Source organism: Culex quinquefasciatus, chromosome 3 (assembly GCF_015732765.1).
Source record: "Culex quinquefasciatus strain JHB chromosome 3, VPISU_Cqui_1.0_pri_paternal, whole genome shotgun sequence".
In the NCBI taxonomy this organism is placed as follows: domain Eukaryota; kingdom Metazoa; phylum Arthropoda; class Insecta; order Diptera; family Culicidae; genus Culex; species Culex quinquefasciatus.
In genome coordinates, this window is record NC_051863.1 from 177065181 (window position 1) to 177085162 (window position 19982).

Sequence of the window (19982 nt, forward strand, 5' to 3'; positions counted from 1 at the left end):
TTGGTCATTTTTGCATTTTTTTTTCAATTTGGTATTTTAGGTCGATTTGGTCATTTAAATCGGTTTAGTAACTTTGGTCGACTTGATGATTTTTTGTCGTTTTGAAGTTCTGTAGAAGCAGCGATGCGCGGGGTTGAGTTTTTATGTTTTCTTTTGTTCTTAAAAAAAAACTTTAAACCTTAAACACACTATGCCATTGGTCGACCTTATACCTTCCCAAAAACTGTCCAGCTATAGCGAAACTTACTTGGGGATACCGCGGAGATTTTCCCTTATCCCCCTAAAAAGTGGAGCATCAACACATTTTGTCTTCCAAATCACTTCACTTGTCCCTGGTGCGTCGAAAACTTTTCGAAACTTCGTTGAGGACCTTTAGGGGACCATCCATAAACCACGTGGACACTTTAGGGGGTAAGCGATTGTCCACGCTCTATACAAAAAGATTTTTTTTGTATGGGCAATTGTCCACGAAGGGGGGGGGGGGGTTGAGATTCCTAAAAGTGTCCACGTGGTTTATGGATAGTCCCTAGTTTGAAACTTGTTGCTAGACCATGATTTTTATAACACTAGTTATATTTTTCTAGATAAGACCCGTGCTGATGAAAACCACCCATCTGTTCAATGCATTTCATCGGTAGGATCAAGCAGCGCCACTCAAAGTTCATTAATTAAAATCAAACTTCATTCATTACTGCCGCAGCACAAAGTGAGCAAAAACCTGCTTTTGCACATAGTTTTGGCCAATTCACTTGACATTCCCGGGGGTGCCCCCGGGTTGAAGCACCCATTACCGGGCACCGCTCCACTTGGGCATCTGGCCAACATAGTTCCAAAACTCATTCGTTTCGACTCGCACAGAGAAGAAAGGGCGAAAAATTAATTTGCTTCATACCGAACCCATTTAAATTTGGTTGACCCTTTCCCAGCAAAACCCGTTTTCGCATTACCAGCACCTTATTTGATTGAATTTTCCATTGGAAAAAAAATAGGTCCAACTTTGCATTTGATGTTGAGGTGCCAATACGTGCATTCTCAAGAATTGTTTGAAAGGAAAATGGACCTCCATTCACCGTTGGAACAATGGCCTCTCGTCAAGATTTGTTAATTGAGTCGATATGATTCGGGTTTGGCGCGCGCTTGAGTGAGAGCATTGTTTGCAATTGTTCAAATAAAAGTTTCGACAAAAATTGAGAGTTTACAACCCCTTTCGCGAATCGCCTGGAAACAGAGTGCCTAAGCCAGGCTGAGAGGGTAGGGGATTAATTTTTCGAGTGGTCCTCTTGAGAAAGCAGCGTGGAGTTATCAGCATCAGCAGATTTCGCGAAAATAAAGAATCGAGTATAAAAAGAGTACCGTTTGGCTTCACTCAGCAGTACCAGCTTTGAGCACAGTTGAAAAGTCGAGAATTCAACGAAGTAGAAAAAAAAACATCATCATGAATAGTTTCATTCTTTTGGCGATTGTGGCGACCACCTCTTTGGCGCTGGCGCAGGGAGCCTCGGTTCGGATCACCGGTGGAGATCTGGCCCAGCGCGGTCAGTTCCCGTACCAGGTGGCCCTGACCAGCAAGGGTAAGCTGCTTTGCGGAGGAGTGCTGGTGCACGAGCGGTTCGCGTTGACTGCTGCCCGGTGTGTCTTCCAGAATGGTGTTCGGTGAGTTTTTTTTTTTGTGAGAATTTCAACCTCAATATTTTCAAAACAAAATGAGTAGAAAAGAAAGGAACATTTATGATACCTCCAAATTTCAATATTTTGAAATTTTTTTGATTTTTTCTAATCTTTTTTTGTAATTTGATAACGCTTACTATTTTTTGACATTAACAAATAGTAAAACTTAATTGCTAAACAAAAAGTAAAATTTAACAAAGGCCTTCGGATAATCGAGTCTAGGCTGTATTAAATAAAATTTTAATGTTATAAAGTGGATTCGCTAATTAAAATGGAACTGTATTAGAATGAGCGAATCAGAATTCACTAATTGGAACAACTGACAGCTGTCAAAAGCTTGAAAACCACCTGCTCGGAAATCGCTGAACAATGGGTTTGAAAAGTCAACATGAGTTTGATAACTGGTTTTGATGTGAAAACACGACTCGAATTTTTGGAAGCACATTTAAGGAAAATGTCGTAACTTAAACAAGTTCTGTCTGGATTCAAGCAGGTATTAGACAATGACAAACAAACAAAAACTCGCACTTTTTGACAGTTTATGCATTGGTTTAAAAAATGTCAGCCTGTTGACATTGCGTTGTTTGCGAGTTTGGCATTCTGTTGAGCACGAAATAGTGCGAGTTTGTTTGTTTGTCATAGTCTAATACCTGCTTGTTTATAGCAAAACTTTTCCAAGAACTGGTGTCCCGTTTCACCTTAAATCTGATAAAATGTGAACGCCCAAAACTAAAACCTCCTCCCCGTTACCCACAGCATCCCGGAGAAATCCCTGCGCGTGTTCGCCGGCAGCGAGCGGCTCATGATGGGCGGCCAGTTCCGTCGCGTCCAGACCGTCCACGTGCACGAACAGTACGCCCAGAACCGGTTCGATCTGGCGCTGGTCGAGATCAACAAGCCGGTGGCGTTCTCCGAAACCGTCCAGGCCGTCGCCGTGGGCGAGAGTGCCTTCAACGGGGCCGGTGAGGTCACCGTGACCGGCTGGGGCCGCACCGCCGAAACCGAGAACACCAGCTACAAACTCAAGTTCGCCACGGTGACCGCGCTGAGTGGCGAGCAGTGCGCCCAGGAACTGGGGGAGGCGTTCTACGAGGGAGCTCTGTGCTTCCGCGGGGAGGAAAACAAGGGAGTGGCCTGCTTTGTGAGTTTTTGACAGATCTTGACTTGAGGTGACGTACAAACTTGAATGCTTTGTTTTGATTTTGCAGGGTGACTTTGGTGGTCCGGCGGTGCACGAGAACACCCTGGTCGGTGTTGCCAGCTACAGTGCCGGAGAGGCCTGCGGAAGCGAGCAGCCGGATGTGTTCGTCGACGTTGGCGTGTTCTACGACTGGATCCAGGAGAAGATTGGGGGTGATGACTCCGGTGAAACGACGACCGCCACGTCCGCTTAAGATGTTTCGAAGGGTTGGAATGAAACTCTGTTCAGGGTTTTCTTATTTGTTGTGTTTATTTTTGCTAAGAATCCAATTCGTACACTTAAATTCTATGTACAAGCATTGTTTTGTTTTATTCAAAAGGTGGGAACATAAATAAAAACACGACTACAGGTTTAAATCTTTTGTCTTTCAATTTTAATACTGTTTGTCTTAGAGCTAATTGTGCAGCTGTGTGAGTGCGCTGTAAACCAAACCGTGTGTCTGGCAGCACTGGTACCTTGGTTGGATCATCGTCTAGTCACACCCACACATACGCGCCTATGTACAGTCGCTACCTCTCTCGGTACAAACCACTTGACTTGACCTGTCAAAACAGAGAAATTCTCCGAAGCTAACCTTAACATTTGACAAAATGGCGGCAAAAACCACATGTTACTTTGTTTGACAGGTGCCGAGGGGCAAGTCAATGCTGTTTTTTGCCACCATCTGTCAAATATTCAAATTCACAAAGATTCCGCTCCGTTTTCGCCTCTATTCAATAAGTTAACAATAAATATTGCATCTCAAGCTCATTCTCTACCTAACCCTAAACCTATTTCTCCGCCACGCTTTCTTTGCTAGTGTTGATACTATTGCTTCCGACGCTCAGATTGCTACTGCTGGAGCTGCTCGAGCTGGAGCTGCTGCTGGTGTTTCCGGCTCCGGCACCCCCTGTGGGACTCTCCTTCGGGCTGTTCGGTGGACTCAACCGTGTGTTGATGGTCAGATTCTGCGGGTACGCCGCCGCCCCAAACAGCGAGTTCAGGCCCATGTACTGCGTCAGCAGGGAGTGAAAGTGCGGGATCTTGTAGTTGGGCACCATGGTCGGGTGGATCAGCGGGTGGCCCGAGCCTGGCACCAGCGTCGGATGGAGTCCAAAGTTGGCCGACCAGAACTCCGCTGGTGGGAGGCCCGGGTGCGTTAACTGGTGCGGTAGGGGCAGGCCAAGCGGGAATTCAGGCATTCCTAGGGGAAAAGAGACAAATTTTAGGTTAGACCAAGCCGATAACATCTGCCGCGTGCTGATCGATGTTTAATTGGAGGCTTCTGCCTTCAACACCTTTCGAAAAACGGTGTCCAAACAATGCGATAATTACCTTGGTCGTGGTGTAGAAAAGCAGATGTGTCTCTACCCATGGCTTTTTCTCGTTTGCGCCACTTTGCACGACGGTTTTGGAACCATACCTGCAATTAAACAAGAAGAAAAATCACAAATTAATAATAGGTTTATTGTTTTTTCCCCCAAAAGAAGATCCACGAACCCCTAAACAATCGTCCCTCGTCGGCTCAGACGCCACAACGTAATAGCATTATTTCATTACTCCCTCCTCGGAACGCCAAGTGTCTATAATTTGATCCAATTTTCCCATCCATTCGGATCCACCGGGGCGGAACGAACGGCAAAACGTCGTCTCCTTCGTCGCTAGCGCTGACTTCCGGACCCGCGCGCACCGGATTCCGGTCGGCGACGGCGGCTAATTGACGGAGAGTATAACCAATTATTTGCGCCAATTACCCCCGGTAGAGGAATCCCTACTCAATCTTGGGAAATTCCTAGCCCACTTGAAGAGAGAGGATTTTCCGGTGAAGAAAATTGGGATAACTCGTCGCACTGCGACGCACCCCTCGTTAAACGTCAGATTAGGACGGCTGGCCGAGCTGTCACTTTTGCGGAAGGAAAACAAAGCAAGCTGCTGCTCCACTCGTGTTCAGTGCAGGTAAGTGAAAGCCCTTTTCAGCTGTGAAAAGACACCGAAGTTGTACGTAAATTTTGTGTATTGTGAACTACCGGTACCGAACATCCGGAAGTGCTCCAAATTGATTCGATTCCCGCAGAAGGAGAAGACCCTAACGACCCTAACGATGCTCGGAATCAATCAAATTCTTCCGACTTGTCGGAGAGAGAGAATCTCCGGAGAATTGCTCTCTAAATTGATTTCCTGTCTCGAAGAAGGCAAATTTACATCTTCCTCCAGCGTAGCCTTCTTGGTCACGCCGGAACGGCAGCGCTGATGACCGGAGCATCTCGAAGGAACCTACTGCACGCACAGCAGCACCTCTCCAGAGCGTAATGAAATGAAATAGAAACAGATCGGTCGGAGAAGGCAAGCTCTGCTGGGAAAGAGCGATTTTCGAATTTCCGATTGGGACTCATTGTTGGCGAGGACAATTGAATCAATTTAGAAGAGGGGGAGGCCCCTTTCTAGGGCAATTTTCCATATCTGTGAGGAGAACCGTGGGGGGAAGGGAGGTTGTTTACATTGTGCCTCAGTGTGAAAGGCTTGAAGCCCTCTTTCGGGACGGTTCTCACACGCACCGGGGTTCTGTGTAGGCGCCAAATTTGAATTCTTGGCTTTGGGTTTGTGGTGGCCTGGAGGCAATTTTGTAAATCGGGATGAGGTTATGTTGCTCGAAATAATCGTCCTTTAATTGGACGTGTATGCGGGGAGATGCGTTGGGACACAATCGGCGAGCTAATGACGATTTGTGCGGTTAAATGGGAAAATTACACGTTTTACAGCGGTGGAACGTGTTGATTTGATTAAAATTCAATCATGATTTGTAGGGCAGGGGTGGTTTGACAACAATAAATCAAGTATTTTCAATTACTAACATTCCCTCCTAACAATTACTAACATTCCCTCCTAACAATCTCACTCAAATGATGCGAATTAGGCTTGTCTATCAATTTAAATATGAAAATATCAAGGGTTTAACTTACAAACAAGTCGGGAATGTAAGTAACTGCACATCTTTAGGGATAATCCACACTATTCCTTTCAAGAAGCATAGCTAATCGACTACAAACAAGACCTTCAACCCAAGGGTCCAATTAATCTTTTCCCGCGAATCGTCTGGCGCTAATTAACGGCACAAATTTATGCAAATCGCGCCCGTCGTAACCAAACTAACCAAACTGTACGCAACTACTAACTTCCACTGCACCATTGAAATTTAAATTCGTTGGCCACCGTCTGTCAACGCGATGCGAACCCCTCCCGGTAATTCATCACGTTCTCACATTACAAACGGTCCGAGGCCCGGTTCCGAGGCTCGCACGGAAAAATGTTTATTATAAGTATATTAAAAGCGATTAATTTCATATTACAATTAAAATTAATACAATGTACATGCGTTCGCCCTATTATCGCTTGCTCTTGATCCTCTGTGTGTACTGCACATTCCCCCTCCCAGTCAAGCATTTTGCCTCTTTTCAATTGTTACGCGCGAAACCGGGCCATCGTGCGCGCACAGGGGTTGACAATATTTGAATTTGGAATTTTAATTTTTTCCCCTCGCCATTTCCTCCGTGCAGGGATTTGTCGCCGTCAACCGCGCTCCGGATTAGCCGATGTTTATTGCATGTAAAAACCATGTCGTTTTGGTTCTCAGGATTCGCGCGGACGGCGGATTTGCGCGTGGAACGTCACGTCCGACGTGGTCCACTGCGTCTCCACACCGGCAATCCAGAACGCCGAGCAAATGAGCATTTTCGACGGGGGATTGAAGGTCCAATATGAGTTCGAGTGTAGAGATTATGATTTGTAGAATTCTTGAAATTGGAGAGTTTATGTTTTGGAGATCTCCGAATTTTAGATTTGGAGAGTTTACGGTTTGTAGAGTTTAAATAGTTAGATGTTTAGTAGTTCTTGGTTTTGGAGAGTTCGATATTGGGAGACTTCAGAAATTGTAGAGTTTGTGATTTGCAAAGTAAAGTACTATTTTTTAATGTTTTCGAGCCCAAATTTAAAAAAAATTGTGATTCTTCAATTTTAAGTGTTTGTAGACTTGAAGGTTCAATTTAATTTCATTCAATTATGAAATTATTGATATTATTGTAGAGCCCTTAAAAATCATGTAAATTTCTAGACCTCCATCACACTCTGCGATTATCGCCCCCTTGGCATCAGATAAAGTCGAGACTCCACCCAAAGGTTCGTAATACGATTAGGTCTGTCAAACAGCCGGCTTATCGCACGAAAACACCCTCGACGGCGCTAAAATTCCAGCCAATCCGGTCGCCGCCGGCGGCCAAAAATGCACTTTACGACGACCCAACAAGCTGACATAATTATCTACTTTCAACGTGGGTATCGTTTGCATATCGGGCAACCCCCTCGGGGGTCAAGAGCGTCACAAACTTTGCGGAAAAAGGCGTCCATTACCGTACTGACATCAGGTTTAATTACCATCGACAAAGTTTTCCCCGAAATTTAGCTAAATTGGCTTTGTTTTTCCCTCCGTGTGTGCCCACTTGCTCGAGTGACAGCTGCCCCTTAATCGTTGCGTAATTGTGCGCCCGGGGTTCTTGATGGGATCGATTAGACGAGTCGGGCTCTTGTTTGCTCAATATCGGTCAGGAAGACCCTTGCTTTTTTCCCTTTGATGGGCCCCGGTTCGTGACGTGTGTGCTAAAACGATATTATTATATTAAAAGCAGATTATGTCCGGTTTTTGTTTGCGTATCCTTTTTTCCGTCGAAGGATGGACCAGTCAACGAGGACGTTGAGGGTTGCCAATATTGTTTTCCGGGCTGGTAGGAATTGATTTGATTACTTGCTCTTTAAGGTGCCTTTTTGTGTCATTTTCAGTCATTTTATAACGATTTCTGTCAACTTCAATCGTCTTCAGTCGTCTTCTGTATTCATTAGATGTTTTTGCCGTCTAAACCTTCTTTATTCATCTTTAAACGTCTTTAGTCATCTTTAAACGTCTTCAATCGTCTAAAAATCGTCGCTTGTGTGCTATCTTGTGACACGTCCTATCTTTTTACAGCAGACGTGTCACAAGATAGCACACAAGCGACGAAATGTCATCTTGTCTTTATTCGCCCTCAACTGTCTTCAGTCGTTTTCAGGAAAGTTCCAGCCTTCTTAGACTTCAAGGCGTTCTTCAGTCATCTTTAATCGTCTTCAGTCATCTTTAGCCGTCTTCAATCGTCTTTGGCCGTCATCTGCCATCTTCAATCGTCTTCAGTGAATTTCATCCGTTTTCATTTGCCTTCACTAGCCTTCATTTGTTTATTCGTCTTCAATCGTCTTCAACCGTCTTAATCTTTAAGACGTTCCAACTCCTTTCAAACAGAGCTTCTAGCAACAAATCAAATCACTTCTTCCCTTCCACGACCATCACGAGGTGCCAGCGGTGGGGCCACACACAGATCACCGCCCTCAATTGGCTATTATGCTTTTACTGTTTGTCTTTTTTACTCGCAGCTCTCAGCCCGGAAAACTCCTCCCCCTCAAGCCTTGAAGAGTTTTATCAGCTTTCAACGCACACACACAAGCGCCCACTAACTTTTGCTCTCAGATTCTCTCCTCCTCCGAGTGGTGAAATCGAGCTCGAGAGCATCCTAACCTAATTCACCTTTAAAATGGGATTGGGGATTAAATTAATTTTCGTAATTGAAATTTTTAGTGGCCACCAGGAGGAGAGGGCGCGGGTGACCACTTCAAACAACTGAGACGAAACGGTTATCTTCTTCGCCGGATCGATGTCGATAACGATGGGTGTATTAAAAAAGGATTACTCACTTTGGGCACTCCAGGGAGATGTTCGGTCCAGGGTCATGTTTGAGTTTCACACATTGCACTCCGAGAAAATCGTTTTTTTAAGCTCATTAAATCCGATCTAATTGACATCGTTTGATTTTTTCAATTGCGTCGGTACAAACTGCCCATACAAAAGCGATATTTTGTTACATTCAATTAAGATCGCTCGGTGAAAAAAGGGGGTGAACGCGGACACGTGTACGGAACGATTATCTATTGTTCGACGGTCGTTTTTTAACTCTGCGCGCGGAGAGCTACTTTCAGGGACTCTTCAAATAAATATACGGTGCCACTAACTGCCCTCATTCGGTGATGGTGAGGGGTGCGATGCTACCAAAAAGCAGCTGACAACAGAAAAGGATCGTGATGGTCGGAGGGTGGGTTTGAGAGGTAGATTGGCTCTTAACTTGTGATGGATCAATTTAGGGCAGTAGGGTGGTCAATTGAAATAACAGTTTGAATTTGTATTTTCTCTCTAGCGTGTTAGAGGTATACACCTCATACTTTTAGCGTCTCAAGCGTCCCACGCATCTTAAGTATTTTCTCTTTAACGTTTCACACCTTAAGCGTCTCACAACTATAACGTTCGAAGCATTTTAAAAATCATGCTTCTAGCGTCTCACGCCTCTAACGCATCATGCCTTTAGCGTCTCAGACCTCTAACTCATCATGACTTCAGCGTCTCATGCTTAAAACTTTTAATACCTTTAGCGTCTCCAGCTCTTCTCAAGCTTCTATCGCCGTATGACTTCACTCCTTATGTCTCAAGCGTATCTACTTTTCTGTTTAAAATTCCTTCCTTTAGATACTCACAACTTAAACGTTTCAAGCACCACGATTCTAGCGTATAACGCCCCAATTATTGCATTCTTGCTAGAATATTGTTAAAATATTGGGTAACATCTCACGTCTTTAGCGTCTCACGCTTCTAGCATCTAACAATTCTGAACTGTCACTCCTTTGGTCTGAAGTCTCTAGCGTCTCACAACAACAGGGTGACCACTCAAATCCCATTTTCGAATTTCCGATTTTTTTTTCGACTTTTCCAGAACTCAAATAATAAAAAAAAATTAAGAATGACTAAACATTATTATTTGAAAATAGCATTTGACAAAAAAATCTATTCTTTTTGATAATTCAAAAAACTATTTCCGATTTTAGTAAAAGCAGAAACTAAACGAAAAATTTATTTAAAAAACTTCAAAAAAATGGAAGTTCTCATCACTTTGATTGAGAGTAAAAACATAAACAATTAGTCTTTGGAAAATAACCGAAAGCTGTTAATTGTTAAAATTTACAAACATAAAGTTATTGATACTTGGTTTTAACTGGAAATGGAAAAAATGGCAATTTTTTTTAGATTATTTTATTGAATACAGTCGACTCTCTGGCTGTCGATCTTCTCGATATCAATATTGCTCCATGTACCGATGAATCAGTCCCTTCAAACTGTATACTTCGTATACTTCGATTGTCTTTATTCCTCGATATTTTCTCTTGCTTGAAGGATCTCTTCCTCGACGGTCCTTTGGATTCAATTTGCTTTAAACATCTATTTCGGTTGTCAATAATTTCACTTCCGGAGTTTTTTTTTTTTTTTTTTTGAAAAGGTCCAATAAACCAAATTTTCAGTTTTTGCTTTTTGAGTGTTTTTTAATATCCCTGACTCAAGGCGGTTTTAAAAACACCCAAAAGGCAAAAACTGGAAATTTGGTTTATTGGACCTTTTCAAAAAAAAAAAACACCAGACTTTCTCATGGCTTGCGTAGACATTTTTCTTTGAAAAAAAGAAGCTTTGAAGGGAGTTTGACATTTCTTTGTTTTTGTTTGCCGGACGTTGCCATGATTCTCTCCCATAGCTGGTTAGCAAGAAAAAACAAATTTCAATCGAGTCTTCATTTTGCAGCGTTCTGTAAACTGATGCTTCTCTTCCTCGACGGTCCCTTGGATATTGACAACCAGAGATTCGACTGTAATATAATCATGATTTTATTTTTGATCAAAGAACGCTTCAAACATGATAAGAGTTTGTGCAAATACTACTTCCAGTCTCTACCCCCTCCCTCTATTCATGGACGTAATCTTTGAACGAGCTCTACCAGTTAGGAATTCGTTTGAAAAATGTTTTTACAAAGTTTACTTACAATTTTGTAATTTTTCAACATATAATTTTACATAAAAAAATGTGTGAAAATGTGAAATTACACACTTTTCACACATATGTGACCAGGACACCGCATTTTTTTGTGTTAAAAAATTTGCCAATACTCCAGAAAAGTTTACGGAAATCTAACATTTGAAAAATATATTCAAGCAATGTGACAAAATGAAAAAAAATCATAGCATTAAGCTGGCTATTGACGTTGAAGTTAGGGTCTATTTCTTTTGAGTTTTAATAAGTTTTGTTGTTCTTTTATGATAGATGTTACCTCTTGTTTGATTCACAAAATAGAAACATTTTTTTATTATTGAAATATATTTTTTTCATAAAATTACTTTATTAGGTCCTTTGCGGTACTGGGACCTGGCTAGGACCGAGTCGGCTTTTGTAAATACATTTTTCTTAAAGCTTAGATAATTTACAGACAATCTTGTGATTATTGAAATATATTATGAAAATAGATGTCAAATGCATGCCATCATTATCATCCAATATTTATTAGGATGTTTATAGTCTTAAATAGCATTTTAAGACTAAAATTGATTAAAATTGGAACCTTTTAACAAAAAAAAATACAGATTCTCGACTTTTCCCCGATTTTTGATGGATTTTGAAGAATTCCCAACTTTTCCGATTTCCCAACTTGACTGGCCACCCTGCAACAATGTCATTCATAAGCTTTTAGCGTCTCACAACTCTAATTTTACACACTTCTTTAGCATATTACGCTTCTAGCGTCTCACAACTCTAACGACTCACGCTTTTAGAGTTTGGCGAGCAAGTCTGCATCTCACTGAACCACCCTAACTTTTTCCCACATGTGTGCAAAAGTGCATGACGAGCGCGCCGAATGAAAGCCGGAAATCCGAAATGAGAAAATTAGCCAAGTAAATTTGCGTCATTTTCCGGACCCCTCCCTCCTCACTTCCCCACCCTTTTTCCACCAAGGACACACAGCTTTCCCGAGCCGTCGATTATGTTATCGCACTGCACAACCGAATCGAAACCGTCGGGAGGACTAATGGCCGCCGAGGCGAATCTAACTTTAATTGCCCCATAATTGCAATTAATGTGCCAGGACGATACCAGCAGAAAGCATGATTTAATTAGCTGTGGAGCTGCGCCTAATTGTTGCGGGCTCTCGGAAGCACTCTCTAGTGCTGAGAAGCCCGTTAATGGGCCGTGCCGCTGACAACATTGTAATGGGTGCGCGGTGTTGAATGGGCTAATTGGATGAGATTTGCGCCCGAGCGAGTGAGATTTTTGTGTTTGGGAGAGCCAATTATGGGTGCTGCGCCGCCGGGATAATTGTTTTGGGATTTTACCGGCGTGATTGGCTCTGCTTTGGGATGAGAGCTAATTTACATCTTCTTTCGGGAAGATTGCATACAAGTTCTTCTTAAAAGATTCAAATTGCATGCAAGTAGAACGATTCAACACCACGACATCTAGTGGTGAGTAGCATGAACTGGCATGGTTCCATGTAATTTTACTAAATTTCACATTTTTGAAAGAACTGTACTAACCTGAACTCTCGCTTCGCTCAGATCCAGCCGCATCGCCAGCTCTTCCCGGGTGAACACGTCCGGATATTGCGTTTTCTCGAATGCCCGCTCCAACTGGTGCAGCTGGAAGGTCGTAAACGTGGTCCGAGATCTATCAAACGAAATCAAAACGAGAACAGTAACAACAACAAAAAAATAGAATTAATCTCCCACTCTGAAACAAACAACTGAAAGCCGATTGGAACATACCGTCGAATCTTCCTCGGCCGGCCCATATCGTTGGGGTCACCGTCCATGCCGTCCAGATCGCCCATGATGGGCATGTCGTCGTCGTTGTCCACGTCGACGCCATTTTCGTGCGGCTCCACCGGCGAGTCCTCGCGTTTTAGGGACGAGTCCTGGTCTGCGAACAGAAAAACAAACAAAAAGCATGAAAATCAAATAGAACGATTTTTTGTCTAGTTTCAAATCATGTTCACCTAGCAGTGAAAATATTCGCGTTTTTTTAACTAGAATTGTTTTTCAGAATTTGTTTTATAAAAGTAACAATATTTCCACAAAAAAAGTCATAAAATTGAAGTCCCGTAAATCCTTGTCTGCTATTTCCCCAAAACGCACACACCAAAAAAGTCCCACCATCGAAATCGTTTCCACTTGTGCGCCAATTTTTGTGCAGCTCTTCTCGAAATAAATGAAACAAGAAGCAAAAAAAGCCGAACGATTTCGTCCATGTCCTTTCGACATCCGCCGACATGAACGTCAGAGATAAAAAAACCACCTGAATAATTCCCAAATCTATATTAATTCTATCGTTATCCTCTTTTCCTCGAATCAAAAATTGAAACATCGGTCGAAGCAGCGGAGAGCCACGGCGATTTTTTCCGAGCCTAAAAGCCCCAATTAAGCAATCATCATGCGGGACGCGTCCCGGGCGCTGCGCGATGTATGGAAATCCGTAACCGGTTACCGGGTGAACGTGGGCCAGGTTACAGGACGTTGCCGGTCGTGGGCGATTGCTTTTTTTTTATTTTCGTTCTCAAAAGGGATACTGACGTTGAGGCGGAATTGGCGGCCATGGAAAGGATTAATCGTTGTGGAAGAGTTATTTTTTTGCAATTTTGTTTTCCAGGTTACGAAAAAGCTCTGAATGTTTCATTACATGATCAAATTTATGTATTTATTTTTTAAATATTATTCTCACAGAATCGAAAACAAAAATATGTAAGATTATATAAATAATAAATGACCAAAATTAACCCTCTGCTGTCAATTTTTTTTTCGAAAATTTAAATATTACCCGCTAGCAACTTTTGTTCTTCAAAAAATTTTACTTCTCTTGTTTTATGTTTTTAATGTTTCATTTTTAGTATTTCAATTTGCTTTTATCTTGTTTAGTTTATGTTTGTTTTTGGTAGTATTTGGTCTATTCTATCACCTTCTATCATTACATTTTATCTATCTAATTTTTCATGTTTTCACAGTCACTTATAAAATTTTTTTGCTTGTTTTTTACTTTCTGCTATAAAATGGCACCGTTACCATTAAAATTGTAAAAAAAATGCGTAGAGACATAGTCTGGGACACTAGAAAAAATACTGCATACTTCCTTTTACTTAAAATATCGGAAATGTTAGTAAAATACACAGCCAAAGTTGATCTACCTACACGGAGAAAAAAGAGTTCCTAAAAACGTGAACAAGCGTTCATGAAAATGGGAACCACGAACAAAGTGTTCAAATTTCATGGTACGTTTTTCAAAATCGTACCATGGGATTTGAACACTTTGTTCGAGGTTCTCATTTTCATGAACGCTTGTTCACGATTTTGGGAACTCTTTTTTCTCCGTGTACAAAAATAAATTTTAAAAACATTGGCAAAGCCTCATAAAACAAGTAAAATTTTCAACCCATGAATTTTCTATAATTTTAACAGTTCTTCTTTCCAATGCATATTAATGGTCAAAAATTAATTGAAAATGAATTTTTGGCGATTTTTCAAATCGAAGCTCGTCATCTAGCCATAACAATGAAGTTGTCAGCAATTTTAATAATTTTGAATACAAAAATTTGCATGTACAGAAAAAAAAAGTTCTGAATGTTACATCATTTATGATCATTCATTAAATTCAATGGTATTAAACAGCGATTCCCCACGAAAACAGCATGATTCGAAAAAAAAAGTTCTCCGATCGGGCTCAAAATTTTTCTGGGGGATCCTTGGCCGAAATAATTAGACCCGTATTTTTTTGTTTGGCCATTAGGGTGACCTACGCCGTGTTAGGGTGGTCCAAAAAATGACCATTTTCCTCGATTTTCGCAAAAATCACTTTTTTAAAAAAATGGTGAAGATATGTTTTTACTACTCTGAGATACGATTTAAAAAAAATAAAAACTGGGTTTTCCGACGCGCCACGCGCAAAACTGAAAAAATGACGAAAACGGGAAAAAATCAACTTTTTTATATTATTTTTATATTTAAAACATATAAAAATTTAACGCTTGTGTCGTTTGATACTCATATTTAAAATATTAAAAGTTTAATTATTTTGAAAACAATGCAGCACTTTGTAACCATTTTATGTTTTTAAACTACAATCTCTGAGGCCGATGCAAATATTTTTAAAAGTTTTTGTCCCTCGGCTCTGGCCGGAGTCGAGGGTGGGGGGGGGGGCAAAAAAATAAAAAAATATAAATATTAAAATAACATGCCATAGTTTCAACATTTGCATAGAGAAAGTGTTTTAAAATGTATTTTACACTAGTTCAGTTGTTTTGCAATAAAAGTTTTCAAAAAATGTAAAATTTGCCGAACACAAAAATTTTAGCGAAAAAAAAACTTTAGCGATAGTAGACATCGAAAATTTTCAAAAATTCAAAAGATTTTTAAATCAACCCAAACATGCTTAAAATGATTCTTTACTTAGGGGAATTCATTTAAAATTGACTTAAATTTTCATAAAAATATTGAAGTTTTTTGAAAAAAATATTTTTGCCCCTGATTTTTCGGGCCAACATTGAAGGGGGGGGGACAAATACTTTAAATAAAATTTGTACCAGCCTAATATAGGAAAAATCAAAACACAAATTTGCGTATTTATTTAAAAAAAAGCATTTTATTTTAGGGTCGAAACATATATAACGCTTTGTAAAAAATGGTTGTTTACAGATTAAAGTATTTGATACCCTTGTTTCCAATAATTAAAATTCAAATATAAAAAAATAACATTTTATTTTGCTAATCAAAAAATAAAAAACAAAAATGTAAAAACATTTAGTTTGATTGGTATAGTAAAAACATGTACAAAATTTTACGACACAATATTCAAATTGCTAATTTTTAAAACTATAGCATCAAAAAATGAAATATTGTGAAAATTTCAGACATCTTATACTTTTAAAATTGAGTCATATTTTAAAATATAGGTGTTTGGTACATGTTTAGAAGATTTTTATTGAATAATTTCAAGTAAGGAAGTAACTTAAGATTAGATTGGATCGTCAGTTATCGCCGATATTTTCTGAATCTATTTATTTTTTTTTATAATTTTGGTACAAACATGTCAAAAAAGGCTTACAAAATCAATATTAAGCTCATTTGAAATATTGGCCGTCATTTCAATTTTTTATTTCACAATTCCCCATTTTTTCAGCACTGAAAATTAGGCCATGCTGCAATTTTTTGGTTAAAATCAATCTTTAAGAACATATTTCAAATGTTTTATGAATTAATTTTCGTTTAAAAATTCTATTTAATACTAGGCCATTCATTCATTGTTTTTTTTGCAAATTTTTGGTAGTAACAAAACTGCAATAATGTTAAATGCATTTTTATAAAGCTTTTTGTGATACCTTTTGCTTAAAAAATTATGAAAATTGGGCTTGAAATTTGAAATTTTGTTTTTTTAATTGCGTTTCCCCTCGACCTCGACGGACAGACAAAAACTTGAATAAATTTGAACCAGCCTTTTTTAAAGTACTTTTCAATGGCTTAAAAGCTGCAAGTTTTTTTATGGCGACAATAAAATAGTTTAGGCAATGTCACCAACCTTCAAATTTAATGATTTCAAAGCATATTTAATGTATCTTATAAGTGATCTGATTTCACCAAATGTTGTGTCGCTTGCAATCTATCCCCTTTCCTTTCATTAACATGATAATATCACTTGAAAATCTGTTCCATTTAAAAACACACACGAAAACATACGCAAAGGCCAATTCCCCTCCAACCTAACAAAAAAAAGTAACTTCAAGTACACAATAACCAAAAATAAAATGCAAAAGCATCCCAAACAACTTCAAACGCTGCTGGCTGATGGTGTCACCCGCTGCGTACTGCCTTGTTAAACCATAATTATCAGTATATTAAAATCCCCTTCATCGCCATCATCGCCGTCCTCAACCCTCGCAAGATGGTTTCGTGATACGTATAAAATCGGTTATTTTCCCCCCTGAAGCAGCAGCAGCATCACATGACGGTGTTTGGCATTTTCAATCGATCGAACAACGGAAAAGTGGAAAATCAAACAGAGGTTGGAAAAGCCGAAAAGCTTCCCATAATGATTTCAACTTATTTTCGCGCGAAATTCGCTGCTTCGCAGCAGATTTCCAGCCCAAATTCTCAGGAAATCAAAAAAAAACGAGCAATCTCTCGCTGTGTCAATTTTCGCCTCTTGTTAATATGATCATTGCGGTTTGGTGGGGCGCAATTTATGGCCGTCACCCCCCTCAACCCCCAATTAAATTTCGATTGTTGACAAATTTCCCCGAGTTTGGCCGGGAGTCAACAAAAAAAAAAAAAGATCAAAGAAATGGCGGATTTTTTGTTCGGAAAGCCTTCCGGGGAATGCGGTTCCCCACGTCCCCATTCAGTGGCCAAATTGGCAGCCAATTATTGGAATATTTTTATTCATATGCAATTATCCGAGGATCAGACCGCGGGGGTCGCGCGCGCGTTCCAATTTGGTTCGAAATTGATAATGACGACGACGACGTTTTTTTTTTTTCGGGGGTCTGTTTGGGAAAATGGAAGCTGATCCCCCGGGGATTGTCGGTCAACCGCAATCCTAATTAATCCTTTCCCGGGCTGAGTGGCCAGATAGAATTTGACACAAAAGGTATGCGAAATCTTCTCAGGTAAATTTCGTAGCCATAAATGCCGAAGAAAAGAGGCTTCTTTGAGGGATGAACGATGGAATTAGGACAAATTAAGGGGCAGATTTTGGTGCCGTAAATGTTAGTGAGATAATCGGGCGGGATTTGGCAAGGGGGCTAAAGAGGGTAATTTGCAAGTACTTGGCACTTTTTTGAACGTTTAAATTAGTTTATGAGTGAAAATTTCAAGTGAGTGCGAAAATTTACCACAAAGCTAAACAATTGAGAAAATATACTTTTTCAAAATAATATCTGAATAAAGTTGTCAACCTTGCCAGGATTTTTAAAAAAAATTGCTCTTTGAGGAAACAAAATTAATTTGGTATATTTTTCTTGACAATTGTATATTTATGAGACTATCGTGGATAAATATTTCCAAATATGACATTGGAGTAATCTGTCACCATTTCCCTATATAATATCATCATTATTTTTATCTTTTTGTTCTCAAATCTTCATTAAAACAATGCTTCAAAATGCGTTTTGGATAGTACCAATAAATTGAAAATAACCTTGCATATTTTTTTTAAATCGGAAAGAAAGTTTGATCAATTAAAAACTAGTTATTAAAATGAGTCGCTCAGCTGAAATATAGCATAGCATAGCATTACGGGTCTGTATCACGCTGTAGGGGGTGCCACAATGGTCAATAATATTCCTAGACAATTTGATTGTTGGCCCAGCTTCATGGGCTGAATATATATTATTGATTTAATTTATAAACAAATCAAAGCAAAACTTTAAAGGTCAAGACGGACTCTTCTAATTTGTTTTATTTATCTTTAAAAAAATCTATAAACTATATAAGAAACATAATCCAAGTAACCAAACTGATAATCAAAAAAAATAGTTTCATAAATTCGACTTACTAATAAATTTGAAATATTCATATCAAAAATAAGTTAACTAAAAATGTCATTTATTTTCTTTGGGATAAACATTTCTAGGATAAGTTTTCAAAAGGACACAAGATTTTTTTTAATTTAATTTACAGAAAAAACAACATGAACCTCTGAACCCAATAAAGAAAAATTTCGTTTTGTTTTTGGGAAAGTTCAAATTCGTGTCAGGAGTCACGTTGGCACTTGCGTCCTTTTGAACACTAATTCAGGATTTAATGACTGTTAAGTCAATTTGAAAGAAATGAATCAAAGAATACTACAAGTAATTCATTAAAATCCTAAAGTGCAATAATGCCTTCTCTTAAAATGTAGATTACTTTTTCAAAACAACCAATGCGCCATGGGTTTCCTATGTACATATGACCTTCTGGTAAAGTAAGCGAGAAATAACAAATTTCGAAGAACAGAACTTAACCAGGTGTATGTAATCAAATACAACCCAAATGCAAATGTTTTTATTCCCCGACACATTTCCACCCACGCATTTCCACATTGACTGCAAAACTGGCTGATATTCCCAATAAACCCCCAATGCAATTGACCAGGAATTGACATGTGTACCAAGGGTAATATTAAAATAACAATAAAAAATCACTTCCAACCATCAACCTCTGACTTCCTAGAATACAATCGAACCGATTCTTCCTCGAAACCCTCCGTATAACTGGGGGAAACATTCGACAATTGATTTATTAGATTACGATTAGCCAATTGAACTCCGCCAGCTGTCCCAACTCCCACGATAAGCCACCTACTTCCTTATCAAACGTCACTCTGCTCGATCAACTCACCGTTATTGTTGTTGTTATTAACGCTAATACTGTTGTTATTGTTATGATGGATCGCCGCCGTCGACCCGCCGTTAGTCCTCAGGTGATGGTGGTGGTGGTGGTGATGATTGCCCAATATCTGGTCGATACTGTACACGGCGCGCGGTTTCGAGATCGTGCTCTCCTGCAACGGCGAAGGCCGCAGCACGTGGTGATGGCTATCGGCCGGCATACTGGCCACCAGATCCCGCTGCAACATCCGAAGTCACGAACCCCTTCACTATTCACAGCGATTCACAGAACAATAGTTGGTATCCTTTTGTAATTGCTTTTTTTTTGTACAGGTCCACAGAAGGGTTTCACAATTACGCGTTTCACGATTGTACGAAAACTGATTCTTCGCACTCCTATGCACGATTTTCCCAAAAAAAAAACACAAACTTTCACTAAATCCCTAAGCCAAGAACCATTAACGTCCACCGTCAACCACGAACTGAATGCAGAAAGCCACAGCTCATCAAATAAATATTAAAAAATAATAAAAAGAGGGTCCCTCGATGAACTCACGCACACACACTCACACCCAAACACCCAAACCCAAGTATCGCCCAAGGCAACTCACACGCACGCACGCAGTAATGCCTCGGCGAGGGGTAGTTTTTCTCGACCTTCTCTGCGGGGCTCACACCTCGTTCTATGCTCGCGCACTCTCTCTCTCACACTCTGCAGAAGTGGGTGTAAGCGAAAGAGCATCGAAATCTATGCATGTTGACATGACAACATTGCCCCAGTATTGGTGAGTTCACCAAGTGAGAGTTCATTCGTTCGCCGTCGGGCCGTCTCGCTTCCTCTTCAA

The 19982-nt window shown here is 40.1% G+C and overlaps 2 protein-coding genes across 2 annotated transcripts; one reads left to right on the forward strand and one right to left on the reverse strand.

The window, feature by feature from the left end:
* Positions 1 to 1382: 1382 nt before the first annotated feature.
* On the forward strand, positions 1383 to 3225 carry LOC6048520 (serine protease SP24D). Its single transcript, XM_001865394.2, has 3 exons — positions 1383 to 1653; positions 2425 to 2809; positions 2877 to 3225. The coding sequence occupies exons 1-3, from the start codon at positions 1436 to 1438 to the stop codon at positions 3060 to 3062; spliced, it is 789 nt and encodes a 262-aa protein (XP_001865429.2). The 5' UTR covers positions 1383 to 1435; the 3' UTR covers positions 3063 to 3225.
* LOC6048519 (retinal homeobox protein Rax) lies at positions 3100 to 19618 on the reverse strand. The gene is made up of 5 exons (XM_001865393.2): positions 19148 to 19618; positions 12554 to 12707; positions 12326 to 12455; positions 4184 to 4271; positions 3100 to 4052 (listed from the first exon to the last, which is right to left on the reverse strand). Exons 1-5 carry the CDS (start codon positions 19383 to 19385, stop codon positions 3640 to 3642), a joined length of 1023 nt encoding a protein of 340 aa, XP_001865428.1. The 5' UTR covers positions 19386 to 19618; the 3' UTR covers positions 3100 to 3639.
* Positions 19619 to 19982: the final 364 nt, after the last annotated feature.

Coding starts and splice junctions, on each gene's coding strand:
- LOC6048520 (XM_001865394.2), top strand. CDS start 1,436: ATGAATAGTTTCATTCTTTTGGCGATTGTGGCGACCACCTCTTTGGCG. Junction 1,654..2,424: donor GTCTTCCAGAATGGTGTTCG/GTGAGTTTTTTT, acceptor CGTTACCCACAG/CATCCCGGAGAAATCCCTGC. Junction 2,810..2,876: donor ACAAGGGAGTGGCCTGCTTT/GTGAGTTTTTGA, acceptor TTGATTTTGCAG/GGTGACTTTGGTGGTCCGGC.
- LOC6048519 (XM_001865393.2), bottom strand. CDS start 19,385: ATGTTGCAGCGGGATCTGGTGGCCAGTATGCCGGCCGATAGCCATCAC. Junction 12,708..19,147: donor TAATAACAACAACAATAACG/GTGAGTTGATCG, acceptor TTCTGTTCGCAG/ACCAGGACTCGTCCCTAAAA. Junction 4,053..4,183: donor TTTTCTACACCACGACCAAG/GTAATTATCGCA, acceptor CTTTTCCCCTAG/GAATGCCTGAATTCCCGCTT.